Below are 23,583 nucleotides of genomic sequence, written 5' to 3'. Positions count from 1 at the left end.
TTTGCAAAAATTCTTAGGTCCCACCGAGATTTGAACTCGGATCGTTGGAATGTGCTAACAATTACACCATGGAACCTTGTTGATGGATATCGTATTGATTTAATCTATCAGTATAACAACTCTTCTTATTGTGAAAAATCGAAAATAAGAAAACTCCCTCATACTCAAAAAAGAGAAGGTCCCACCGAGATTTGAACTCGGATCGTTGGATTCAGAGTCCAAAGTGCTAACCATTACACCATGGAACCTTGTTGAAGAATATTTAATTTATTCAATTCAACAATTGATCTGGTCTTATCATTGTGAAAATATGAGAAAAAGAAAACTCACTCAAACTCAAAAAAGAGAAGGTCCCACCGAGATTTGAACTCGGATCGTTGGATTCAGAGTCCAAAGTGCTAACCATTACACCATGGAACCTTGTTGAAGAATAATTAATTTATTCAATTCAACAATTGATCTGGTCTTATTATTGTGAAAATATGAAAATAAGAAAACTCACTCAAACTCAAAAAAGAGAAGGTCCCACCGAGATTTGAACTCGGATCGTTGGATTCAGAGTCCAAAGTGCTAACCATTACACCATGGAACCTTGTTGGATATTTTAAAGAATCATTCTTTCATAAGCAAGATGTTGGAAGCAATCTACAGTTGAAAAATTTGGATACCTACCAAAATTCTGTAATTCATTTTTTTCAAATAGACTTCTCTGTTCACATTCTTACAGCTCGCGATAACTTAACTGGCAAACTGCCATTTACCATTAGCAGATCTTGTTATTAACTGAATAACGACACAGTAGGTACGGCACTATGATCAATCAATGTATGAAAAATCAAATGAAATATTCTTTATAATGATCTTCGAATGTGAGGAATTGAGTTCATGGCCACTCGATCCCTGTTCGATCTTCGAGTGTGAAAAGTGAAAGTTGGCGAAAATAATGCTGGCCTAGGTGGCAGAAAAAGCCTTAGTATTCATATTGTGTGGAGTTTGGCTCATATTCCCGAGTTTGCAAAAAAGGAGGGTGCCTCTCGTTAGTGAGACGAAAGATCTCGACGGCCGGGACTTTCCTGTGGGGAAAATTATGGATGGGGATTTAGAGGGGAATATCACGTGACCTGGTCGAAGCTGGCACACAACACGTAGTGTGGTGTCCGGTGAATAGGGGTTGATCGGAAGAAAGAGAGGAAGGGTGAAGAAAAGAAGGAAAAGCGACAAGGTAATCCACTTCCCTCTCGGCACCACTCCATCCCCTGTCCTAGTGTTGTGAATTCTTCCTCATTTGCTATTCATACGTTTCAAACAGATCCACAGCCTTCTTCCAAGTTCCAAGAAGGTCATTGTTTGACTCGTTTTTCCCCTTCAGCTCCCAGAGATCACGTCTTTTGAAATGGTCCTTCCTCGGTCAACTCACCGTAGACGGGCTCTGTCGCATTCAGCAGGTCCCCCGAGCGAAATCCACTTCTAATGCAGTGAAAGGAAACGGTGACCCCGAGATCAGCTCGCATTCAAAAGGAAAGGGTGATTCTGAGACACTGATCTCTGCATACATCCAGCCCTGAATGCTGAGCCACAAGTGAGCACTGTGTTGCTGCTGTCTTCCAACTCGGGCACATTATTTTTCAATAGATGCTGCTCTCTTGAGTGGAGGTGGAGTATTGAAGAGAGATCATGAGATTCACAGTCTGTATGGACGAAGTAGAAATGAAAGAGATTGTGAATAATGTGGATAATTCAATGGGAAAAATATCTTGTGAATGCTTTTCCATTTTCTTCCTTATAGAGTAGTAAACCTACAAATTCTATCCAAACCGTTCGTTAAATAGGACTCAATGAACCATATGCCTTGTGCAAGATAATACCTCGTTATCTTCAATTGTTGAGTTATTTTTAATCTAGCAATTTTGAAATTTCTCTAAACTAATCCATTTATAAATATCATAATGTTCATAGATATTATTCTCACGCAATGAAGGCTCATTTGGAGGTTGTAATTACATCCATGATGTCAAACATTTGGGAAACTGTAATCAATGGAAATCATCTGAAAAACCCCGTCTACAGCCTACTCCTTCTCCATGGGAGCATAGCACTTGCAATTAAATTATCTTTCCCCGTATGAGAATATTATATATTCTTTAAATAATAGTTATTGTTCTATGTTGAAATAGAGTTTGAAATCACCAAAAATGTAACATTCTTGCATCAAGTAAGAGAGCTTGTGAAAAATCCTTGTGCAATTTCGGATTGGGATGCATGGGACCGTTAACATGATAATTATCGTAGAGGCTTATAGGCTCGTACCATCCTCCTTGCAGGCAATTAACTTCTAATTTGCGATAATGTGCAATTTCCTATCGAGCGAAATATAATTTCATCAGTGTTCCGTGTAATCGCTTGCACGTAATTTTCTTACGCTAAGCCTGCCGAAATGGCCCAGAGCATCGTTGTTGTAGCTTATAGGGAAACAAAATGGCCTCATCTGTTCGTTCAACTCTTCTCTCTCATTCGCTTGCTTCCTCTATTTACGCATTCAAAATACTGTGCAATCTTTCCATTTCTACGTGATAACAAAGCTCTCTCACTAACTTTGTTATGTGTAGGTTTTTTGAAACTTGTTTTCCCTAAGTCTCAATCCTGGTAACAATAACGTGAGCAGAAACTGAATTCATTGATGTTGCTCTTCATTTTTATAGAAGCTTAACAAAAACATCAATTTTCAGATGACAAATTAGACTTGTGTATAAATAGAAAGTACAATGTTTCGTAAAGACTAAGATAAGAATAACGATAAATTTGAAATTATAGTTTGGCAGTCGATGTTCATGAAATAACGATAGATATAAGTAGTTTTGAAATCTTTCAATTAGTATCCCCCCAAGTTGAAAAGATTTTTGAAAATGTGAATCATTTAATAATTTTTTTATGTGAATAAAATGAGTCAAGGAATCATTTGAATCATTCGTTGTTTGAGAAGATGAGAACTTACAATAGTAAGTTCTGGATCATTAAAAAGTGGCTTATTCGTAGCCACCTAACTTGAAGTATGTAGTGGTCAACAATAATTGTTCTATTCCAAGAGGTTTACGCAAAGCATGTGATTCATTTGATTTAACAATCTGAACACTTTGCAGCTTACTTCATAACAAAAATCAGTATCTTGAAAAAAATTTATTGGAATAATGGAAAATCGATTGCATTTCAGAGTTCATTAGAATAAATTATTGAATTGCCATTTGATCAATTATTTGAAAATGTTTGGCAATCTAGAGATTGACAATTAGCTTGAGATTTGATTCCGCTCAATACTAGTGGTGGATAAAGGACTGCTCACAACAATGTAATGTGGTTTGGACGAATTTTGAAACAACTGAGTTGTGGCACAGTCACGTCATAGTGGCTCAACCCGCATAGTCCAGTAGAAGCCGGACTTCTGGTGAGCTTATCTGCTATGCTGGGAGCAATGGAAGCGGGATATCTGACAGAGTCGCATGAGCCTCACTTCCTATATTCCGTTGTTGTACAAGGGAGAGGAGATATATATATATGTTGGTCGAGTCTCTGCTCTGACAGATTTTTGCAATTAAACAAGACACAATGACACACCTAACCTCAACTACAATGGTCAGTGAGCTGCCGCTCAGTTACGCCCTCGATGCTTATTAATCCATCAGAGTTGTTATCGATGTGATCGGAAATTCGCAGCTTCTGGCACACCCTAGATAAGAAAGCACGCCCGGCTTATCGGACAGCGTCCATTCGAACCGTATTTACGATCATTGTCGCAAATCGACACAATGTGGTTGTGTGGACACAATGGACAACAATGGGTTTGAATTGAGCAATCAGAATGAGTGGAATAGAGCTGTTCACTGGAACGAATATACTAGGTTCAACGCATTAGAAGCGGAACACAACATTATCCTAAATAAAACTAGATCCTGCTTAAAGATTATGAATGAGCATGAATAGATAGATGTTCAATACAGATTCTGATTTGGGTTCTGATCAGTATTTCTGCACTTTATAGTCTCACAATCTGCATTACAGCTATCGTTTCGATACTTCATTGAGGTATTTCTAGAAGCAGCCACTCTGGATTGAGTATAAAAGGGAATGACGCAATTCAAATGTATTCAACCTTCTTTTCACAAATAAAAATATACATCTTCATATAATAATCTGTTTAGTCTTGCTCACTTGGAATAATGGAATTGACAGAAATACTTCAAACATTCCAACAACCATCGATTCTGAAATCTGTAGTTTATAACCACATTCACTAGTATAAGATAATAATTGAATGTATATTCAATACATTTGAAATGTATTATTATTATTATTAAACGAAAATCCTAATCAAATGCTGTAAATCACTCCAAATACTTCTTCTACTGCAAATATTGACAACAGGGTTAACAGCTAGATGGAAAATCATGCTGTCATGAAATCATGATGGAAAATATTTGCAGTAGCAGAAGCCTTCGGGGTGATTTACAGCATATAATTGGGATTTTCGTTTAATAATGATTATTCATCAATTAGCATTTGAACAAATGCAATTTTCATCAATATAATAATTGTTCATTGATGGTCGGCAAAAACCGGAATCAGTTTCTCGTTCTATCAATCAATCAGTAGCTATGATCAATTCAAACATTCTCAATTGAATGTGGATTATATAAGATCGAAATTCCTTCCATCATTCAGGAGAAGTTCAGCTTCTGGAATCTCCAGCAAGCATTACCTCCATCTTCTTGCAGAATACTGAAATAATTTCATTGTAATTCACTCATACTTTTTACCAGTTTTTGGAGTGCATTCCAATCCTCAATCCTACAAAGAAGCATCACATCAGGAAAGTGAATTGCATTCTGAATTAACGCAACAAGTAGTATTTGTGCATTTGGAAAGATTGGTCCTGATGTTGAAAGTGTTGCTTTATTTATACATTGATTAACTTATGTTATCTGAATCAGTTACCCAAGAGAATAAAAAATAGTATTCGAGTATTCTTTCCTGTTTCATGGAGTGGGATAATTATGACTTGAGAAATTGGTGAGGTAAAATCATTTTATTAAGTTAATTTGCCGAGTAATATGGGCGTCCAATGTAACTTTTCATGAATATAATGTAATCGTGGAAAATTAATTGATTTACTATATAAACTCAGTTAATAATCTGCTTTCTATAAAATAGCCAAAAATAGTAAAAGTTGAATCGTCCCCGGGTGGATTTGAACCACCAACCTTTCGGTTAACAGCCGAACGCGCTAACCGATTGCGCCACGGAGACTTTATACTCATCCAAGATGAATTTCAGAGATTCAATGTGATATTTAATCAAATAAATAAAATTATACAAGAATTATCAAAAAATTTAAACGTCCCCGGGTGGATTTGAACCACCAACCTTTCGGTTAACAGCCGAACGCGCTAACCGATTGCGCCACGGAGACTTTATACTCATCCAAGATGAATTTCAGAGATTCAATGTGATATTTAATCAAATAAATAAAATTATACAAGAATTATCAAAAAATTAAACGTCCCCGGTGGATTTGAACCACCAACCTTTCGGTTAACAGCCGAACGCGCTAACCGATTGCGCCACGGAGACTTTATACTCATTCAATATGAATTTCAGAGATTCAATGTGATATTTAATCAAATAAATAAAATTATACAAGAATTATCAAAAAATTTAAACGTCCCCGGGTGGATTTGAACCACCAACCTTTCGGTTAACAGCCGAACGCGCTAACCGATTGCGCCACGGAGACTTTATACTCATCCAAGATGAATTTCAGAGATTCAATGTGATATTTAATCAAATAAATAAAATTATACAAGAATTATCAAAAAATTAAACGTCCCCGGTGGATTTGAACCACCAACCTTTCGGTTAACAGCCGAACGCGCTAACCGATTGCGCCACGGAGACTTTATACTCATCCAATATGAATTTCAGAGATTCAATGTGATATTTAATCAAATAAATAAAATTATACAAGAATTATCAAAAAATTTAAACGTCCCCGGTGGATTTGAACCACCAACCTTTCGGTTACAGCCGAACGCGCTAACCGATTGCGCCACGGAGACTTTATACTCATCCAAGATGAATTTCAGAGATTCAATGTGATATTTAATCAAATAAATAAAATTATACAAGAATTATCAAAAAATTAAACGTCCCCGGTGGATTTGAACCACCAACCTTTCGGTTAACAGCCGAACGCGCTAACCGATTGCGCCACGGAGACTTTATACTCATCCAAGATGAATTTCAGAGATTCAATGTGATATTTAATCAAATAAATAAAATTATACAAGAATTATCAAAAAATTTAAACGTCCCCGGGTGGATTTGAACCACCAACCTTTCGGTTAACAGCCGAACGCGCTAACCGATTGCGCCACGGAGACTTTATACTCATCCAAGATGAATTTCAGAGATTCAATGTGATATTTAATCAAATAAATAAAATTATACAAGAATTATCAAAAAATTAAACGTCCCCGGTGGATTTGAACCACCAACCTTTCGGTTAACAGCCGAACGCGCTAACCGATTGCGCCACGGAGACTTTATACTCATCCAATATGAATTTCGGAGATTCAATGTGATATTTAATTAAATAAATAAAATTATACAAGAATTATCAAAAAATGTAAACGTCCCCGGGTGGATTTGAACCACCAACCTTTCGGTTAACAGCCGAACGCGCTAACCGATTGCGCCACGGAGACTGTATATTCATTCAAGATGAATTTCAAAGATTCAATGTGATATATTCAATCAAATTAATAAAATTTAACAAGAGTTATCTAAAAGTTGAATCGTCCCCGGGTGGATTTGAACCACCAACCTTTCGGTTAACAGCCGAACGCGCTAACCAATTGCGCCACGGAGACTATATTCATCTAAGATGAATTTCAGAGATTCAATGTGATATTTAATCAAATAAATAAAATTATACAAGAATTATCAAAAAATTTAAACGTCCCCGGGTGGATTTGAACCACCAACCTTTCGGTTAACAGCCGAACGCGCTAACCGATTGCGCCACGGAGACTTTATACTCATCCAATATGAATTTCGGAGATTCAATGTGATATTTAATCAAATAAATAAAATTATACAAGAATTATCAAAAAATTTAAACGTCCCCGGGTGGATTTGAACCACCAACCTTTCGGTTAACAGCCGAACGCGCTAACCGATTGCGCCACGGAGACTGTATATTCATTCAAGATGAATTTCAAAGATTCAATGTGATATATTCAATCAAATTAATAAAATTTAACAAGAGTTATCTAAAAGTTGAATCGTCCCCGGGTGGATTTGAACCACCAACCTTTCGGTTAACAGCCGAACGCGCTAACCAATTGCGCCACGGAGACTATATTCATCTAAGATGAATTTCAGATATTCAATGTGATATTTAATCAAATAAATAAAATTATACAAGAATTATCAAAAAATCTAAACGTCCCCGGGTGGATTTGAACCACCAACCTTTCGGTTAACAGCCGAACGCGCTAACCGATTGCGCCACGGAGACTTGATTATGAGCAAGTGATTGAGAAGTGAGTGATTCTAGTTAGTGAGTGAAAATCCAGAACAACAATATTCCATCAATATTCACATTCATGTTTTCATCATCAACGACCTTTCGAACCTTCAGATATCTTTTTTACATTGTAGAATCATGACGACACATTATATTCCTTCTCTGTAACATAATTATCTCATGTTGGGGTTGAATTTGATGATGCTGGGCAATTTGAATCTGACCCCCTGTAGATAATGAATTTGAGTCATGTAACTGATAAATTACACACTAATTTATAACCACAACCTACCGTAATAATGGCTGTCAGCTATTCAAGTCATTGGCTTGCTTATCTTCTAGGGTCAATGTTATGTAATATTTTTTATGTATATTGATATTTTGTATGTCAGTGTTTCTATTTGACCTTAGCTATTTATGACAGAAATTTATGGATGATATTATATTAAGTGAGTGCCTTGGTAGTCGAAATATTTTAGTCTCCAATAGCAAACAGGCGACATGAGCACGTAGCGCAGTAGGCTACTCTCGTTTCACTCTCATTTTGTTAGCTGTTGGGGCCAACACCGTTGGCTGATGAATGAATTATAAGCTTCCAAATCACTAACAGATTCCGAATCCCACCTGAAGCTCTAGTTGTATAAATGTCTTATATTCTATCTCCTCCATTTATCATGCACAATTTTCACAACCTATAATTTGCGATTCACCACTCCAATTCCATCATCATTATTATTGTTAGACCCCACATGACTCGTTCATGTGATCAAGTGATAGTGATATTTGAAGTGTTAACAGTATTCAATTGGATAGTGGACCTTTAGAGTTCCCTTTGATTTGATTGAATTAACATTGTTGTCTGAATAAGAGTTTACAGTTTTCGATGATATTGTAGATGGAAAATAATGAACATAGTTTAGAATTATCTTACAATAGAAATTATATTTGGGAGCGTTGTACAAATGTGCCTCGTCCTTTTATACAGACGGAAGCAGATAGTGTGAGTTTTGAGAGCCGAAATAGACGAACGCTCATCCGTTCAATGTAGCACGAAATGTGTTGTCGGAATTCGTGGGACGGCGGCCGCGGAGCGAGGGGGAAATAAATTTAATCTTGAAAAGATAGCAATCCACAGTTTACAATGGTAGCTGCGGGTTTCATACGGGCTGGACGGAGTGGGAGAGAGCTCATAAACATTTCCCTTCGTACTTTACGGTCCCCATATTTCCTCTCGCTCAAGATCAAGGCCTGAACACTTTCCCCTAACCTATCAAGGACTTCTATGCTCCCACCTTCTCAGGCCGTTATCTCCACTAGGCCTTCTGCAACCACTGCATATTTCTCAGAATCGTGCTCATGTGAGTGTCTGTGTTGTGAGATTAAACTTTGTTGAAAGTAGTTCACTATTTATAAACACTACATTTGATCTGGCTTGATAGCTAATCGAGTATTGAGTAGAAATAGAAATAGTAGTCCAGCTTGAGCTTAACGTTTTGATCTCAGTTTTTTCTCATTTTATAATATCTACGTTCAAGATGAAAACAGATTGTTCCAAATCTCATTAAAAAACAACTCTCATGTAAATATTATTTAATAGAATTAGTTCAAAAGCTTTTCATCTCAGAATAATCCAAAGAAATCTTGTTCAGACTGGATTGGGTGTATCAAAATGTACAATATGTGTAACTGGACGCTAAACACTGAATACGGATACCTTAAAATTATTACCTGTGAAGAATGAGCATACAAAATCATACAGGTCGAGCAAAAATCCCGATGTAGATAATTTACGGGACTGCGTCTCTAATAAGTTCTGAAGGATTAAAATACGGTATTTGAACCAAATATCGTTCAGAATATATTTCGAGAACAGAGTCTTGTCGGGTTTTAAGCTCTATTGTAGGAATTTATATGATCTATGGCTGCCTCTGCTGTACAATTGATGCATTCGTTCCTAAGTCGAGGTAGGTAACAGATAAAAGCTGATGTATGAGCAGGTAAGGACAAAGAATAAATATCTCGATCTGACCCCACTCGCTACATCCACTTAGACCTGTTCCAATATCCAGCTTGATTCAATTATTCCAATGATCGTATTCGATCGGTTCTTGATGATATAGAACGTATCAGACACAATAATTGACAGGCTTAAGAAATAATCGAACTCAGAAAGCGAATTAACAAAACTGAAATATATTATAATAAAATATGTAATCATACAGTGCAGATTCAGAATTTGATTTACAGGTTGATAATAATTTAGCATTAATAGAATAGTTAAAAATTTTCTTGTGCTTGCATGATACCATGCGTGATTCAACAGAATTTTACAATTGATAAAATTGAACAGTTTTGAAAAAATAGTGAAAAATGAATTATAGAAAATATTTTTTTTAAAATTGCTCGGGGTCGTGGTTCAGGCAGCGGAGGATAGTTAATCCACTACAAATTCTTATAAATTTAATATGAATAAATTCTAGACTCTTAAATGCTAAAGCGCTTGTCGGCGTGGCCAATAATTTAACGAAGAAAAAATTTATGTTTCTGCACTGAAATATTTTTGAAGCGTAGATTGGGGCCCCTTTTAAAACTTATAACTCACGTGAATTTCCTTGGCGGTCGTGGTTTTCTTCTTTAGATCAAAAATCGTTTGATCGGCAGCAATCCAGGCTTCGGTTTCAGCACGTGGGGAATTTTAATTTAATATTTCCTTCACCAAATTAATTAAGGGATAATTTACTTTAAGCTTTTAAATTTATCGATTGATGAAAACAGAAATTTACAAATAACAAATAGAACAGCAAACAGCCTAAAATATCGGCTCACAAATAGAACATTTAAAATCGAACAAGAAATTTTCACAAATAGGTCTTTGGTAACTATAAAAGAGATCTGCACGGTGAGGATTTCAAAAGGGAAGTGCTGTCTTTTCTCTAAGCTTCTAGGCTAGACCTTGCTTCTCAGAATCTCGATGTAATAATTTGCATAAAAATTTGCCATTGGTAGAACGCTTGTGACGTAAACATGACGTCAGTGGCAAGCAGTAGAATACAATTCCTTTAATTACAATAATAATTTAATTTATGTAATTCTTAAAACTGCTTAATCTTATAGACATAGTTCCTCTCATACAATGTACATGTGCTAGCGTAAATGATAAGGCAGGGTTGGTGTCTGATAATAGATTAACATGTGTTGCTTTCAAACGATCACCTTCTTGGTGCTATTTCTATGCACTGTGATTGGCTTAGACCTGCCAAAGAGATTTAATTACCATGTGGTTCAGTTGAATTAAATCATTAATAAATTAATATTCTTATACAATTTTTGTTAGGTTTGAGACTGTTATAATTAATTTCTGCCATTTTATCAATAATATAATTTCATGCTATGACCTATTTAGTTACAATAAGACCTGACATATAATATAATTTCTTAAATAATAAGTAATTTCAACGATAACACATACATTTTATTTTTTTTTATTTGAAATTCTTGATCCTTTATTGATAGTTTTATAATTTTTAGAGATGGTATTATATCTTACGTGAAGCCAGCGTGACATTTGACAATACTTTGAATCAGTCAGCTGCGTTCGAACTGTTTTAAAAACATCTGATCGATAGTAAACAAAGTGTAACCTCAAAATCAGTTACCAATCGATAGATAAATAAATTTACTAAAAAAATTATCAATGTTATTTTTTTGTAAAACCAACGGTTTCAATATCTGAGTTATTTGAGAAACAACATTTTAAATGGATGCCATTTTGTTTTATGAATTTGGAAAATCATCATTATTTTTGTAGCTTTGTCTAGTTGTAATAAATTATCGTGCAAAGTTTCAATTCCATATGTGCAACCATTATTCAGAGAAGAACAATAAGTGAAAAAGCAAAATGGTCGCTGTGTGAGTAACTGAAGACTTCCGCACAATTTAAATATGATATGTTTAGATATTTTACGCAATTACAATTTAGATATGTTTTTTATCCAGGAACAATGTCCTTGAGTATTGGTAGGGAGTTCTCAAACACTCTGTATATCTGCCAATTAGTCGCCAACATCGCTAGTGATCTCTCTATGACATTGCACTTGATTAACAATTTTCAGCTCTTCAGTTGAGTGAAGGCCACCATCACGATTCTCATCTTCTTTCTTCTTCCATCACGCTTTTCGTCTCTGAATTATTTTTCTTCCTCTTTCTTTCTTCATTTTTCTCTCTCTTTCTTCATTTTTCACTCTTTCGTCATAGTTTCCTTTACTTTATTTTTCTCTCGCTCGTCATCCTTTCCCTTACTCCATTTTTCTCTCTATCCGTATAGGAGAGAAAGCACTCATTGTTGGCATCTTTTCAACCCTCTGAATGGAACCGGTGCTCTCCCACTTGAGCCCGGTAATGCATCTACTTCATCTGTGCACTTACCAGCTCCGGCTTGGCTGGCGGCGTTTGACGTTCATTGAAGAGATCCCTTCGACAGTGTTGCTCCTCCCAACCTCCATCTCCCAGGAACTTCTCATTACTGGTAATAATTCAACGACTTATTATTTTGAGAGTAGTCGCTCTTCTGCACCCTTCCGTCATCCGGTTACATTTGTTGATTGCTATCGTCTGTCTCTTGTAATCGAGGGATAGCATCCCTTTTCCCTCTGTCCGAATCACTGGAATGAGCTATGAAATCATTTTCCTAATTACTATTACAAACAACCAGCATGCCGTTTTTCGGGTATGATTCTTGAAAAATGATTTTGTGTTATGAGACCTTCAATAATCAGAGGATAACGTTTGATTTTTTTTCAGCTGATCTATGATTAAACTGGCATTTTATGAAATTCAGATACGATTATTAAAAAACTGGAGGGACGATAGCAAAAGTACGAATCTTTTCCTTTATTCGCGGTGAAAAGTTCCATAGATTTTTCTCTTTAACATCAGGATCGTCATGATAATTGGTTATTATCAACATTTATTCAAATCCGCAATCAATATACTCATCCTTTTCCTAATGAGATGCTATACATTGGTGTTATAGTGCTGATCATAAAATGGATTTATAGAAATAGATATGGAGTAAATACATTTATAAGAATGAAAATACAGTGTATCGATTGGAAAGTTCTTTCAAAATGAACAAGCTCCATTACTGTCGAAATTTCTGATTTTGCTGACAGAATTATTATCTGACAGAAAGACAGAAATATACCAGATTAAAATGCAGAGGAGGTTAAGAAAAGAGTTAAAAACCGACAACGGGGAACGAGAACAGAAAGCATAAACTACGCTTCGGGGCGCTTTTCAATTTTTGTAGCGTAGAAAAGACATGTTTCGTTGGACTTTCTGTGGGGCGACGACATCAGGAAGGCGGCAGTAATTTTTAGATCGACGGCTCTAACTTTGTTACTTTCGTCGCATTAATTCGGCTCCAGCATCGGCTCGAAATTATGGAGCAGTTACGATCAAAAGTTGCGTTTTCATGGCTGTTGAAAGGTTAGTGACAGGTCTCCATGAAAATTATGGCGCGTGAGCGGAATGATCGTAAACCAATGATGAGGATGAGGAGGAGATAAGGACTATAAGAGGAGTTGCTATTGATTGAAGAAGGGTTGAATGTGCACAGATTACCAGCTCTATTATGAGTTACACTACTCTCCTTCTACAAGCATCCTGATGAGAACTCATCATCTACATTTCAAAAACAACATAAATTATTTCTTCTTGAACCGGATTAACGAGGAAACTTTTTATGCGATGAAGATCGAAGTTATTAATGAGATTAATTCAATTTTTCAGGAAGAAATGACGAGATACTACAACTAGATTGAGGTTTTCATCAAGAAATAAATTGAGTAGTCTAAAGTAGATGCGATCATTGGAACGCCTGGTGTTACTTCAGTGTTAGTCACTTTGCTGTACTTGGTTTATTTCGAAGGATTCGGGGATCAGGTTTTACGGTAAGGAAAATGTCAATAACTTTCAAGCAAAATTTCTCAATAACTCTTGATTATCTTTTTTTTTATTAGTTTTTGTGATTTTGGTAGATGGTTTTTTACTCATTTATTTCTTTTTTCAGGTATGTCCGCATAAATTTCTATTAAGCGTTGAAGTTGCGTTCCTCCGGTGAGTTATACAGACTATTTCCGTAATGTCACACTGTCAGGTTAAATCATTCGAGAAATGATAGTGCAATAGAGAAGTGGTTGAACTCAGAATATTCATTACTTAATCATTGAATACTTACTGAAGTTTTAATTGTCCTAGCCATTACTTACTATGTAGATTTGCAAGAAAATTTCACATATCAAATGCTTTAAAACAGGCCATTGATCACTAAACATAATAATACTCAAAAATGCCCTTTAAATGCTCATAGAAATAAATACTTGAATTGATCTCAGTTTGTGTGATGATTTCAAGATTATGTACCATTATATAGAAGTGTTACACTATGATTTAGATACTTTGATATGGATCTTCAAGAATCATTGTCGATCAATGGCCTGGCCTGACCAAGACGTTTTCCAAAGTAAACCATATCAATCGTTCAAATCAAAAGAGGGGATTCGAATTGAAATATGCTTGTATAATTGGCAGAATCTATGAGAAGTAAATATTGAAATAAGCATTATATTGGAGGGTTTTAGTGTGAGCCACTTCTTAACATTGTCATGATTTTTCGACTGTTTGATAATAATAATCACTGTTCATGATAATGTTTATAAATACCATAGAGTAAAGATACTGATTCTTATATCAGTTGTCTATGTCAATACTTACTGTAAATAAGAACAGTAGGTCATGTTCATACTTCATAATATATGTTCACTAAGAGTGTGCTACCGGAATAATGATGGTTCCGAGTAGAGAATGTGAATAAAAGTACTGTATTTGATCAAATTAAACTTTGGGGAATAACAGTTAGAAATGAACCGCAGATGTTGCCTTATCCAACAGCTAAGAGCCAAGACACATTGTGTGGCTGAGCGTTGATCAGTGAACAGTGAGCAGCAGGCAATCCATTTCCGATTCGGCGGCGGCATATCTTGGGCGTAAAGAGCGTTTGCAGTTCCGCCAGCAGCAGATAATCGCGGCGACATTAGCCGCTCGCAGACCTAATAGAACGTGAAATGGCGTGATCGAGGCTATATCTGTTACGGGAAACGGAAGGCGGCGTAAATAGAAGCAAGGCGAGGGTGGATAGCAAGACACGTCCCTGGATCAAGCAGGGGAATTCTAGAAGTCTCCGGCCAAGAGATGTACACAGTCGACTTTATCGTGACTTAACTTCCTCGTCTCACCCTGCTTTCGTTTCCATTAAACCTTCCCCTTTTCCTCCATATTCATTCCTTCTTTGCCAATCTTCTTCTTCTGCTTCTCCTCTTCACACGCACAGGCACCCATCACTCGGTACGCAATTCTTGAAAGCTGATCACGTGACTTCCTGCTGTGCAAAAATGCCGAGACCCTTCTTACAGGTCGATAAGAGTTGTATTCTGGATTCGGAAGCACAGTACCGGGATTCGTTCAACTTTATATACAAAGTGACATCCACTATTTATTTATAGCATTTCAAATGCATTGAAGCTATCATTATGATATTCACCATTCCGGACAGAAATGCAAATGCATGAAAAAACATTAGTACAGGATCGGCTACTCGACAGGATAATTATTCTACTTGAACTCCATGATATTGAAATTGAAATTCTCTAAATAGTCCAGTCAACGAAAGATTATAGAGGGAAAAGTTTGGAACACAATTTTCAACTCAACAGCTCTTTTAAGGATAGTAAGAGGATTAACATATCAAAAGTCCTCACCCCTACCCCCTGTACTAAAGGGGTGGGGGTGGTTTGAATGTACCATTTTTTCATTTTTCGCATATACCTCGGAAACTATGCATCTTATGAACATTTGTACTCTGTGCGAAATTGAAGCTTACAAAATAACTAACAAGTTTTGTCCTTTTCATTTTTTCCATATCTCTCATAGTTTCTGAGATAGCCGCTCTTGAAGGTGAGACATGTTTTGAAAAAACACTTTTGCTTACAATTTTCTCATCTTTTCGGCCTTATAATTTTTGAACGATTGATGAAAAATATCCGTGCTCATTATGAGCTGATAGAGCATCAAATTATCTCCAATTTTATGTATATTTTCACTATTTTATGCATTTCCCTACGACTTTTGCAGCAGTTTTAGTGTTGAGAGTGACATTGTCTGTTCAGCAACAATAGATCAGAAGACAATGAAATTTGGAGGAAATTTTTGGAACACAATTTTCGACTTCGCAGCTTTGTTGAGACTAGTTTGGAGGTGAGCATATCAAAAATCCCAACCCCTACATCATGTGCTGAAAGGATGAGGGTGGTTTGAAAGTTGCATTTTTCACTTATTACTCACATGCTTATATCTTGGCAACAATGTGTTCTATGAACATAATCAACTAGATAAAAATGAAGCATAATAAATTTCCTACAAGTTCTGTTTAGTAGAGGTTTTCGATAAATCCGATACTTCTCGAGATATTTATGTTCCAAAGTGATGCATTTTCGAAAAAACAGTTTTTCTTCCATTTTTCGCTCTTTCAAGTCTTATAACTCTTCAACAATTGATGAAACAAGAACGTGCTGATTACGAAATTGTATAGCATTAAATTATCTTTCATTTGATGTATAATTTGACTATTTCACGCATTCCCATACGACTGTTACAGCAAACGTTCCAAACGTTTCCCTCTTTACCTTTATTTGAGCATTCGTTGCCTGGACTACAATTGGAACATTCAAACACTGAACACAGTAAACAATTCCTTACAGTGCATGAGTGATATGTTTGTTTAACGGATGAGTTAGAATTATTACATTGTATGAAACACTGTTGCTACTATAGATATAGTGCATGACATTACGTTCCACAGTTTATTTTCAGTTTTTATGATACTTCTTCTCCACAGCAGCAGCAGTCTTGAAGTCAACGCGTTGCAGTCCTTGAAGTGTCGTAGTTTCAAGTCAACGAGGAGTTAATTTCCCTTGACTCCTCATAATCAGACATTATGAACAGAAAAGCAACATCTGAACTTCCTCTGTTCGCTATCACTCTCGCACTTGGTTGATCTGGAATTTCGTGATAATTCATGAGCCTCCTCTTTAAACAGCATTATAATTAAGGGTATATGTGCCGGTTGCACAAACGCCGGTTGAATTTTAATCGTGATTAATTTTACGAGAGACAATCATAGAAGACTTCTCTTCAAAAAACCTTCTCTGATTGGTTCTCGTAAAATTAATCACGATTAAAATTCAACCGGCTTTTGTGCAACCGGCTTTATGAGCCTTTATCCTAGAACTTTGAAGTTGTCAGGAAAACGTTTTCCACACAACATGCTGAGCACGGCGGCTTCCCATGTAATTTATACAACTAGCATAATACACGGAATCACCTACTATTGTGAGGTCCACGTTATAATAACAGTGGAGAAAGATGGCAGAACAACGTTGCCGATCCTCTGTCTTGTCAATGCCTTCTATAGACGGTAGCTGATGCAGGTTTATTGATGTAATATTAAGTTCATTCAAGATATTTTTACATAATAAATATTCATGAATAATTCTATATCGTTAAAAGATGATCTGGCAACAGAGCAAAGCGAGAAAGAGATAGCGCTACCTGCTTTGTTAAATGATAGACAAGGATAGCAATACCATTGCTGATCAAACACTGCCATTATAACGTGGACCTCAGTGTAGCTATGTGAAAGTATATGAATGTTGTGCTATGAAAATACTCACCATCAGGATAAACTCCAGAGATTTAGCTATCTTTTCAGATTTATTTCAAACTTCCTTCTATTACAAACCATATATTTCTCAGTTGAAACTCAAATCACGCAAAAAACCGATATCAACGAGTTCAATGATTGTGCATATATTCTACAGCGTTCAGTTCATCTTTATATAAGTGATTGTGTGAGTTTAACCCCATCACTTAGTCAGGTTACTTTGCATGAATTGCTTGAGAAGATATTTTCATTTGATGGGGACATGTGATATGCAGATGCCTTTGAGGCGGAAAAAGTGGGGTTTCATGGATAAATGCGTGTATTCTGATGAGAACGGCGTTCTTGCCGCAGGCCTTTTGAACGTGACATTCCACCGTCGAGATTAAAAAAGCAGTTTTGAATGGAACTCTTTTTCCCGGCTGCTGGCAGTTTTGTAACAGGCAGGAAACATGAAGAATGGAGCCCATCCACCAGGGTTTTCCACCCTTCAAGAGGAATGAGATTTAATAAGTATGATGGAAAGGGCCTCTTTAGTGGCTGAGCTCAGCCAGATGTCGCGAAAGGCTCAATCTTCTACCCACCCACCCCTTTCTACCCATCCTCCTCCGATTTCTTTTGTCTTCTTTTCATATTTTTCTTCTCCTTGCTCCTGTCAACCAAGCAAATCCTCTAATTAAAGTGAGTTATAAATGTATCTCCATCCACCAATATTTATCAAGTATTCCTTATTTGAATAACGCTATTTTCGTTCTGATTTTTTTTTCAAATTACAGCGATTAAACGTGTTTTACTGAAAACTGACACTTCCATCCATCCTTCAACATTTATCAAGTATCTCTTATTTAAATTAAGCTGTATTTGTTCCAATTTTTTCTAAATAACAGTGATTGATCGCGTTTTACTGAAATATGATATTGATAAAATATATTATGGAAATGTTTTTCCACAGAAACGTAATAGCTTGGAAGATCCATTAGAAAACAGTTCATATATGAACTTTTGAAACATACAAATATTTTATTAATTGAGACACGCTACAAATACGCTCTGGAGTAATTGCACCTACAAAAATAAAATAAAAATCTTCTTTTCAATAAATTAAAGAACATCCAATTGATCATATCAAGCCATTTCACAGAGAACTTATCTCTAGAGCAACTTATTATATAGTTTAGGAAGCTTATGAAGGAAGTTATGCCATTATCACAGAACCAAACATATTATTTTATGAATACTTAATGCAGTGGGAATTAAAACCATTGATCGGAATAGAAAAGTTCCTTTTTCTTTAGGGCTACTTTTGAAATTAATAAAAATAGAAATCCAAGTACCCTTTCTAAAATTATTTCGTCACGACAAGTTTCGGCTATTTAAAGCCATTATCAATGAATTTTAAAAAAGTAATTAGATTCTATTTTCATTCATAGAAAAGTATCCTGTTCCCAGAGTAGTGAAACACATTTATCTGAAACAAAAATCTAGTTAAAAAATTAATCCGTCCCCGGGTGGATTTGAACCACCAACCTTTCGGTTAACAGCCGAACGCGCTAACCGATTGCGCCACGGAGACTTTATATGTATTGTAAATTAATTGTTTATATTGAATTCGATTGTTCATATTTGTGAATTTTCAAAGAGATTTTCAAAAAATTAATTCGTCCCCGGGTGGATTTGAACCACCAACCTTTCGGTTAACAGCCGAACGCGCTAACCGATTGCGCCACGGAGACTTCATGTGTATTGTAAATTAATTATTCATATTGAATTTGATTGTTCATATTTGTGAATTTTTAAAGAGATTTTCAAAAAATTAATTCGTCCCCGGGTGGATTTGAACCACCAACCTTTCGGTTAACAGCCGAACGCGCTAACCGATTGCGCCACGGAGACTTCATATGTATTGTAAATTAATTGTTCATATTGAATTCGATTGTTCATATTTGTGAATTTTCAAAGAGATTTTCAAAAAATTAATTCGTCCCCGGGTGGATTTGAACCACCAACCTTTCGGTTAACAGCCGAACGCGCTAACCGATTGCGCCACGGAGACTAGATATCAATGCTAATGAACTTGAAGTCCACAGATAAAAGCTCACATTGAGTTATGTCGACAGTGTGATAAAATTAAAAATGTGCCTACTAGAACCATGAACCAGTACTATTACCAACGAGTTCACCTAAGTGGACATTGTGAAGGGAGGATAAAGTATTATTGTGTGTATTACAATAGATCCTCCGAACACTTGTTACAGGTCAGCTTTGTTATTACTCTAGTTTATAGTATTAGCTAGTCACAAGAAGTTTCTATCAATCTGAGAAGTTTTGCAACACATTCTCATCCATTTCCACAAGGAAAGGGAGCTTAGATGATTGTTGATGAAATAATAGATGTACAAGAATGGGATGTGAAATGGTAACAGACGAGGGGGAGAGAGGGAGCAAGTGCAATTATCAATGGATCCTCTCCCCTATTTTCGTCTTCCATTAAGTCAGTGCATTAGTGGAAGATGAGCTTGATGTGGCTCTATCTCTTCATAACTGTCAATTCCTACTCCATTTACGCAGTCGAGTTGCGGAATATTCATGCAAATTGTATGAAGACAACGTAAAGTATGTCTTCGTATCGTTTTTTATTATTAAGAAGCGTTCATTCTCCTTATAAAAATTTAATTTTCCATGAGATAGTATTGATGAATTCCCCAATGTGAGAAACGCATGAGAATGTCTAATATCCTTCAGATGGAGAAGAAAATTTAAAAATTATTCCGTTATCAGATTGTCTAGAGAATATCAATCTGATATGGGAGTTGGTGTGGAATCGAGACAGTTGAGTACATTTTTCAATTTTTTTTTAATTTATTACTGAATAATCGCAAGTTTAGTAATCTGAGCTTTTTTGAAATGGGTTAACTAGATAATATCACTTCACCTCCATGCATTCCTAGACCACTAGATCTAGATTATTCCTAGATCATTCCAAACTCCGCAACGTCATAAAATAAAAAGTCATTCTATTCTACATCAAATTTCAATTCTACATCAAATTTCAATTCTACATCATTATTCTAATTTCTTCACTCGATACTGTGCTACTGTATCTCATACACTGTACTCCACTGGAGCCCACCAAACATAGAAATGATTGTCATTACGATCAATAGCAGCATTCTGAAACATCTAATTACCCGAGTCGTTTGATTATCGTTTATACGAGATACGTGCTACGAGATTCAATTATAATAGCTACGAGATTCAATTATAATTATTGATTCTTGGCTTTTTTCCAATATTTCACAGTATTCTTATACTTCTTATTAAGTTGTTATTGTTACGCTTCCACGCTTTAAAATAAAAAACTTTATACATTAATCCATTTCGAGTTGATATCAACATAAAGTCTCCGTGGCGCAATCGGTTAGCGCGTTCGGCTGTTAACCGAAAGGTTGGTGGTTCAAATCCACCGGGGACGAATTAATTTTTTTAAAATCTCTTTGAAAATTCACAAATATGAACATTCAAATTCAATATGAACAATTAATTTACAATACATATGAAGTCTCCGTGGCGCAATCGGTTAGCGCGTTCGGCTGTTAACCGAAAGGTTGGTGGTTCAAATCCACCCGGGGACGAATTAATTTTTTGAAAATCTCTTTAAAAATTCACAAATATGAGCAATCAAATTCAATATGAACAATTAATTTACAATACATATGAAGTCTCCGTGGCGCAATCGGTTAGCGCGTTCGGCTGTTAACCGAAAGGTTGGTGGTTCAAATCCACCCGGGGACGAATTAATTTTTTGAAAATCTCTTTAAAAATTCACAAATATGAACATTCAAATTCAATATGAACAATTATTTACAATACATATGAAGTCTCCGTGGCGCAATCGGTTAGCGCGTTCGGCTGTTAACCGAAAGGTTGGTGGTTCAAATCCACCGGGGACGAATTAATTTTTTGAAAATCTCTTTGAAAATTCACAAATATGAACATTCAAATTCAATATGAACAATTAATTTACAATACATATGAAGTCTCCGTGGCGCAATCGGTTAGCGCGTTCGGCTGTTAACCGAAAGGTTGGTGGTTCAAATCCACCCGGGGACGAATTGATTTTTTGAAAATCTCTTTAAAAATTCTCAAATATGAACATTCAAATTCAATATGAACAATTAATTTACAATACATATGAAGTCTCCGTGGCGCAATCGGTTAGCGCGTTCGGCTGTTAACCGAAAGGTTGGTGGTTCAAATCCACCCGGGGACGAATTAATTTTTTGAAAATCTCTTTAAAAATTCACAAATATGAACATTCAAATTCAATATGAACAATTAATTTACAATACATATGAAGTCTCCGTGGCGCAATCGGTTAGCGCGTTCTGCTGTTAACCGAAAGGTTGGTGGATCAAATCCACCCGGGGACGATCCCTTTTTATTTTTTCCAGTCAATACTTCTGTCCAACATATTATTATTATACATTCATAATGATATCTAAGAGAATTGATTGGAATTCATCCCAATTAATCTTCTACATGAAATTGTGAATGAATTGATTTTTTTTTTATTCATACACCACAAAAATTTCAAACCTTATTTCCAATTTACACAGAACGGATGTCATGATCGAGGCGTGGGCATGGCACTGACTTTCGTTGCTTCCACGCCACTTCTATTTAAATATTTATAGTCAAATGCACATAGGTAACGTGAAAGGAACAAAGTCCGCGCTACCTCCGTGCTCGACGTCCGTTCTGTGTGAATTGGGCCTCATGAATGTGAGTTATATCATTGGCTATTAACTAATGAGCGAAAAATCAGATTTCAGGTTCATAGATGAATTTATAAATAATTGAAGTTTATGAATATTTCGAATCCGAAAATTCTTATTCTCCGAGAATGATTCACTGTAGCTCCAAGTGTCATGTTGAGGTTTTAACTGCCTTCTTAGCTCTCGCATATCCTCCCTTCTAATCACTATGCTCGGAATTGTGCCACGTTTGAGAAGCAGAGACTTGCTAACCATCTTTCATGCTGAAGCCTATCTGCCTGCAGCCAACGCGTCACATGCTGGTGTCTGAATAGCAGCGGGTCTTTCACTCGCTTTCCTTCGCTCGCTCAGCCACTATGCTACTACAGTACTACGCTTTACTATGAGCTCAGCTCGCTCAGCTTTGACAGGCCCTTTTCAAGCATTTTCCACTACGCGCTCTGACATACACCCAACTCCGCTACCACTCCTCCTCATCCTTCTTCTTCTTCTTATTCTTCTTCTTCTTCTTCTTCTTCTTCTTCTTCTCCTTCTTCTTCTTCTTTTTCTCCTCCTTTCCCCTTCTCCTTCTCCTTTCACTCCTTCTCCTCCTCTTCCACCTGCTCCTTCTCTTTTTCCTCCTTCTCGCTCTTCATCACTTTACTCTTTCTCCCTTTTCCTCTTCAACCTTCTCTCCCCAGTAGACCTGCCCCCTGATCACAAAAATCTTACATCGACTTATTTAGCAGAAACCTCAATGATTGAGTTACACTAATATAACGGAGTTCGATTAATAGTAACTCAGATTGCCAATAGAATCAAATACCGTAATAGCTTCCTTATGAGAAATAGGCCCTATATCATCAAAAATTGGAACTAGGTTTGAGCGGCAATTTGTTCTAGTTCTAGTTGAATGATTTTAATTTTTTAGTATTTCTCTGTAATTGAATGATTTCAAATTGATTTAGTGATATTTTGTTGGCTTTAAATCTTTCTCAGTCAGATTTGCATTCTGCATGCAAGTAAACAGACTTCTCATCGAATTAGCCGCATTTCATTCTTCTTTCAAACCACATTTTCTCATATATATTTCGAACAAATCCTGGTTGAGAAGATACAAGAGGCGTATATATTTTGTCATACAGAAATCTTGAATGGAAATCTGGCGTCTTGGAGGTAAATCTTGTTATCTTTGACGACAGGTCTATTGTTCGCTAGAGCAGCATAAAAGCCGACCATTCGTGTGGTTTTCCGCGGCTTGGAAGTGATCTCCACGGAGACAACATTGCTGCTAAGAGAGGCGACTCCACTGTCGTGTTGAAATACGAAATCACCCAGGAGAATGGGGGAGGGTGGTGGGTGGCGGGTATCGGTGGCTCACGTTGATTAAGTTCAGCAGAGCTCAATGGTCTCTTCTCCCTCTCTTGTTCTCGTTGCCCATATTTTACACCGCACACAGTAGCTGATCTCACCTT

The 23,583-nt window shown here is 36.4% G+C and overlaps 1 protein-coding gene and 6 non-coding genes across 8 annotated transcripts in view; 5 read left to right on the top strand and 2 right to left on the bottom strand.

Moving 5' to 3' along the window:
- The window catches only part of LOC111055199 (roundabout homolog 2-like), a 261,699-nt gene extending 248,021 nt beyond the window's left edge, over positions 1-13,678 (top strand). The window contains exon 4 of one of the 2 annotated variants that reach the window (XM_039428001.1): positions 13,650-13,678. In XM_039428001.1, coding sequence (XP_039283935.1) covers positions 13,650-13,663 — 14 coding nt within the window. In that variant the 3' untranslated portion in view covers positions 13,664-13,678. Of the gene's footprint in view, positions 1-13,369; positions 13,417-13,649 lie in introns of those variants that run through there. The other variant, XM_039428000.1, reaches the window with a different exon arrangement.
- Trnan-guu lies at positions 6,847-6,920 on the bottom strand. The gene has a single exon. It is a non-coding gene; the product is annotated as a tRNA-Asn (tRNA).
- Positions 7,336-7,409, bottom strand: Trnan-guu. Its single transcript has one exon. It is a non-coding gene; the product is annotated as a tRNA-Asn (tRNA).
- A 7,234-nt stretch (positions 13,679-20,912) lies between the features above and the next one.
- On the top strand, positions 20,913-20,986 carry Trnan-guu. The gene has a single exon. It is a non-coding gene; the product is annotated as a tRNA-Asn (tRNA).
- Positions 20,987-21,072: 86 nt separating this feature from the next.
- Positions 21,073-21,146, top strand: Trnan-guu. Its single transcript has one exon. It is a non-coding gene; the product is annotated as a tRNA-Asn (tRNA).
- Positions 21,147-21,390: 244 nt separating this feature from the next.
- On the top strand, positions 21,391-21,464 carry Trnan-guu. Its single transcript has one exon. It is a non-coding gene; the product is annotated as a tRNA-Asn (tRNA).
- An 86-nt stretch (positions 21,465-21,550) lies between these two features.
- Trnan-guu lies at positions 21,551-21,624 on the top strand. The gene has a single exon. It is a non-coding gene; the product is annotated as a tRNA-Asn (tRNA).
- Positions 21,625-23,583: the final 1,959 nt, after the last annotated feature.

Source organism: Nilaparvata lugens, chromosome 5 (genome assembly GCF_014356525.2).
Source record: "Nilaparvata lugens isolate BPH chromosome 5, ASM1435652v1, whole genome shotgun sequence".
NCBI classification, from domain to species: domain Eukaryota; kingdom Metazoa; phylum Arthropoda; class Insecta; order Hemiptera; family Delphacidae; genus Nilaparvata; species Nilaparvata lugens.
The sequence above is the reverse complement of the archived record's forward strand: the minus strand, read 5'-3'. Positions and strand labels throughout refer to the sequence as shown.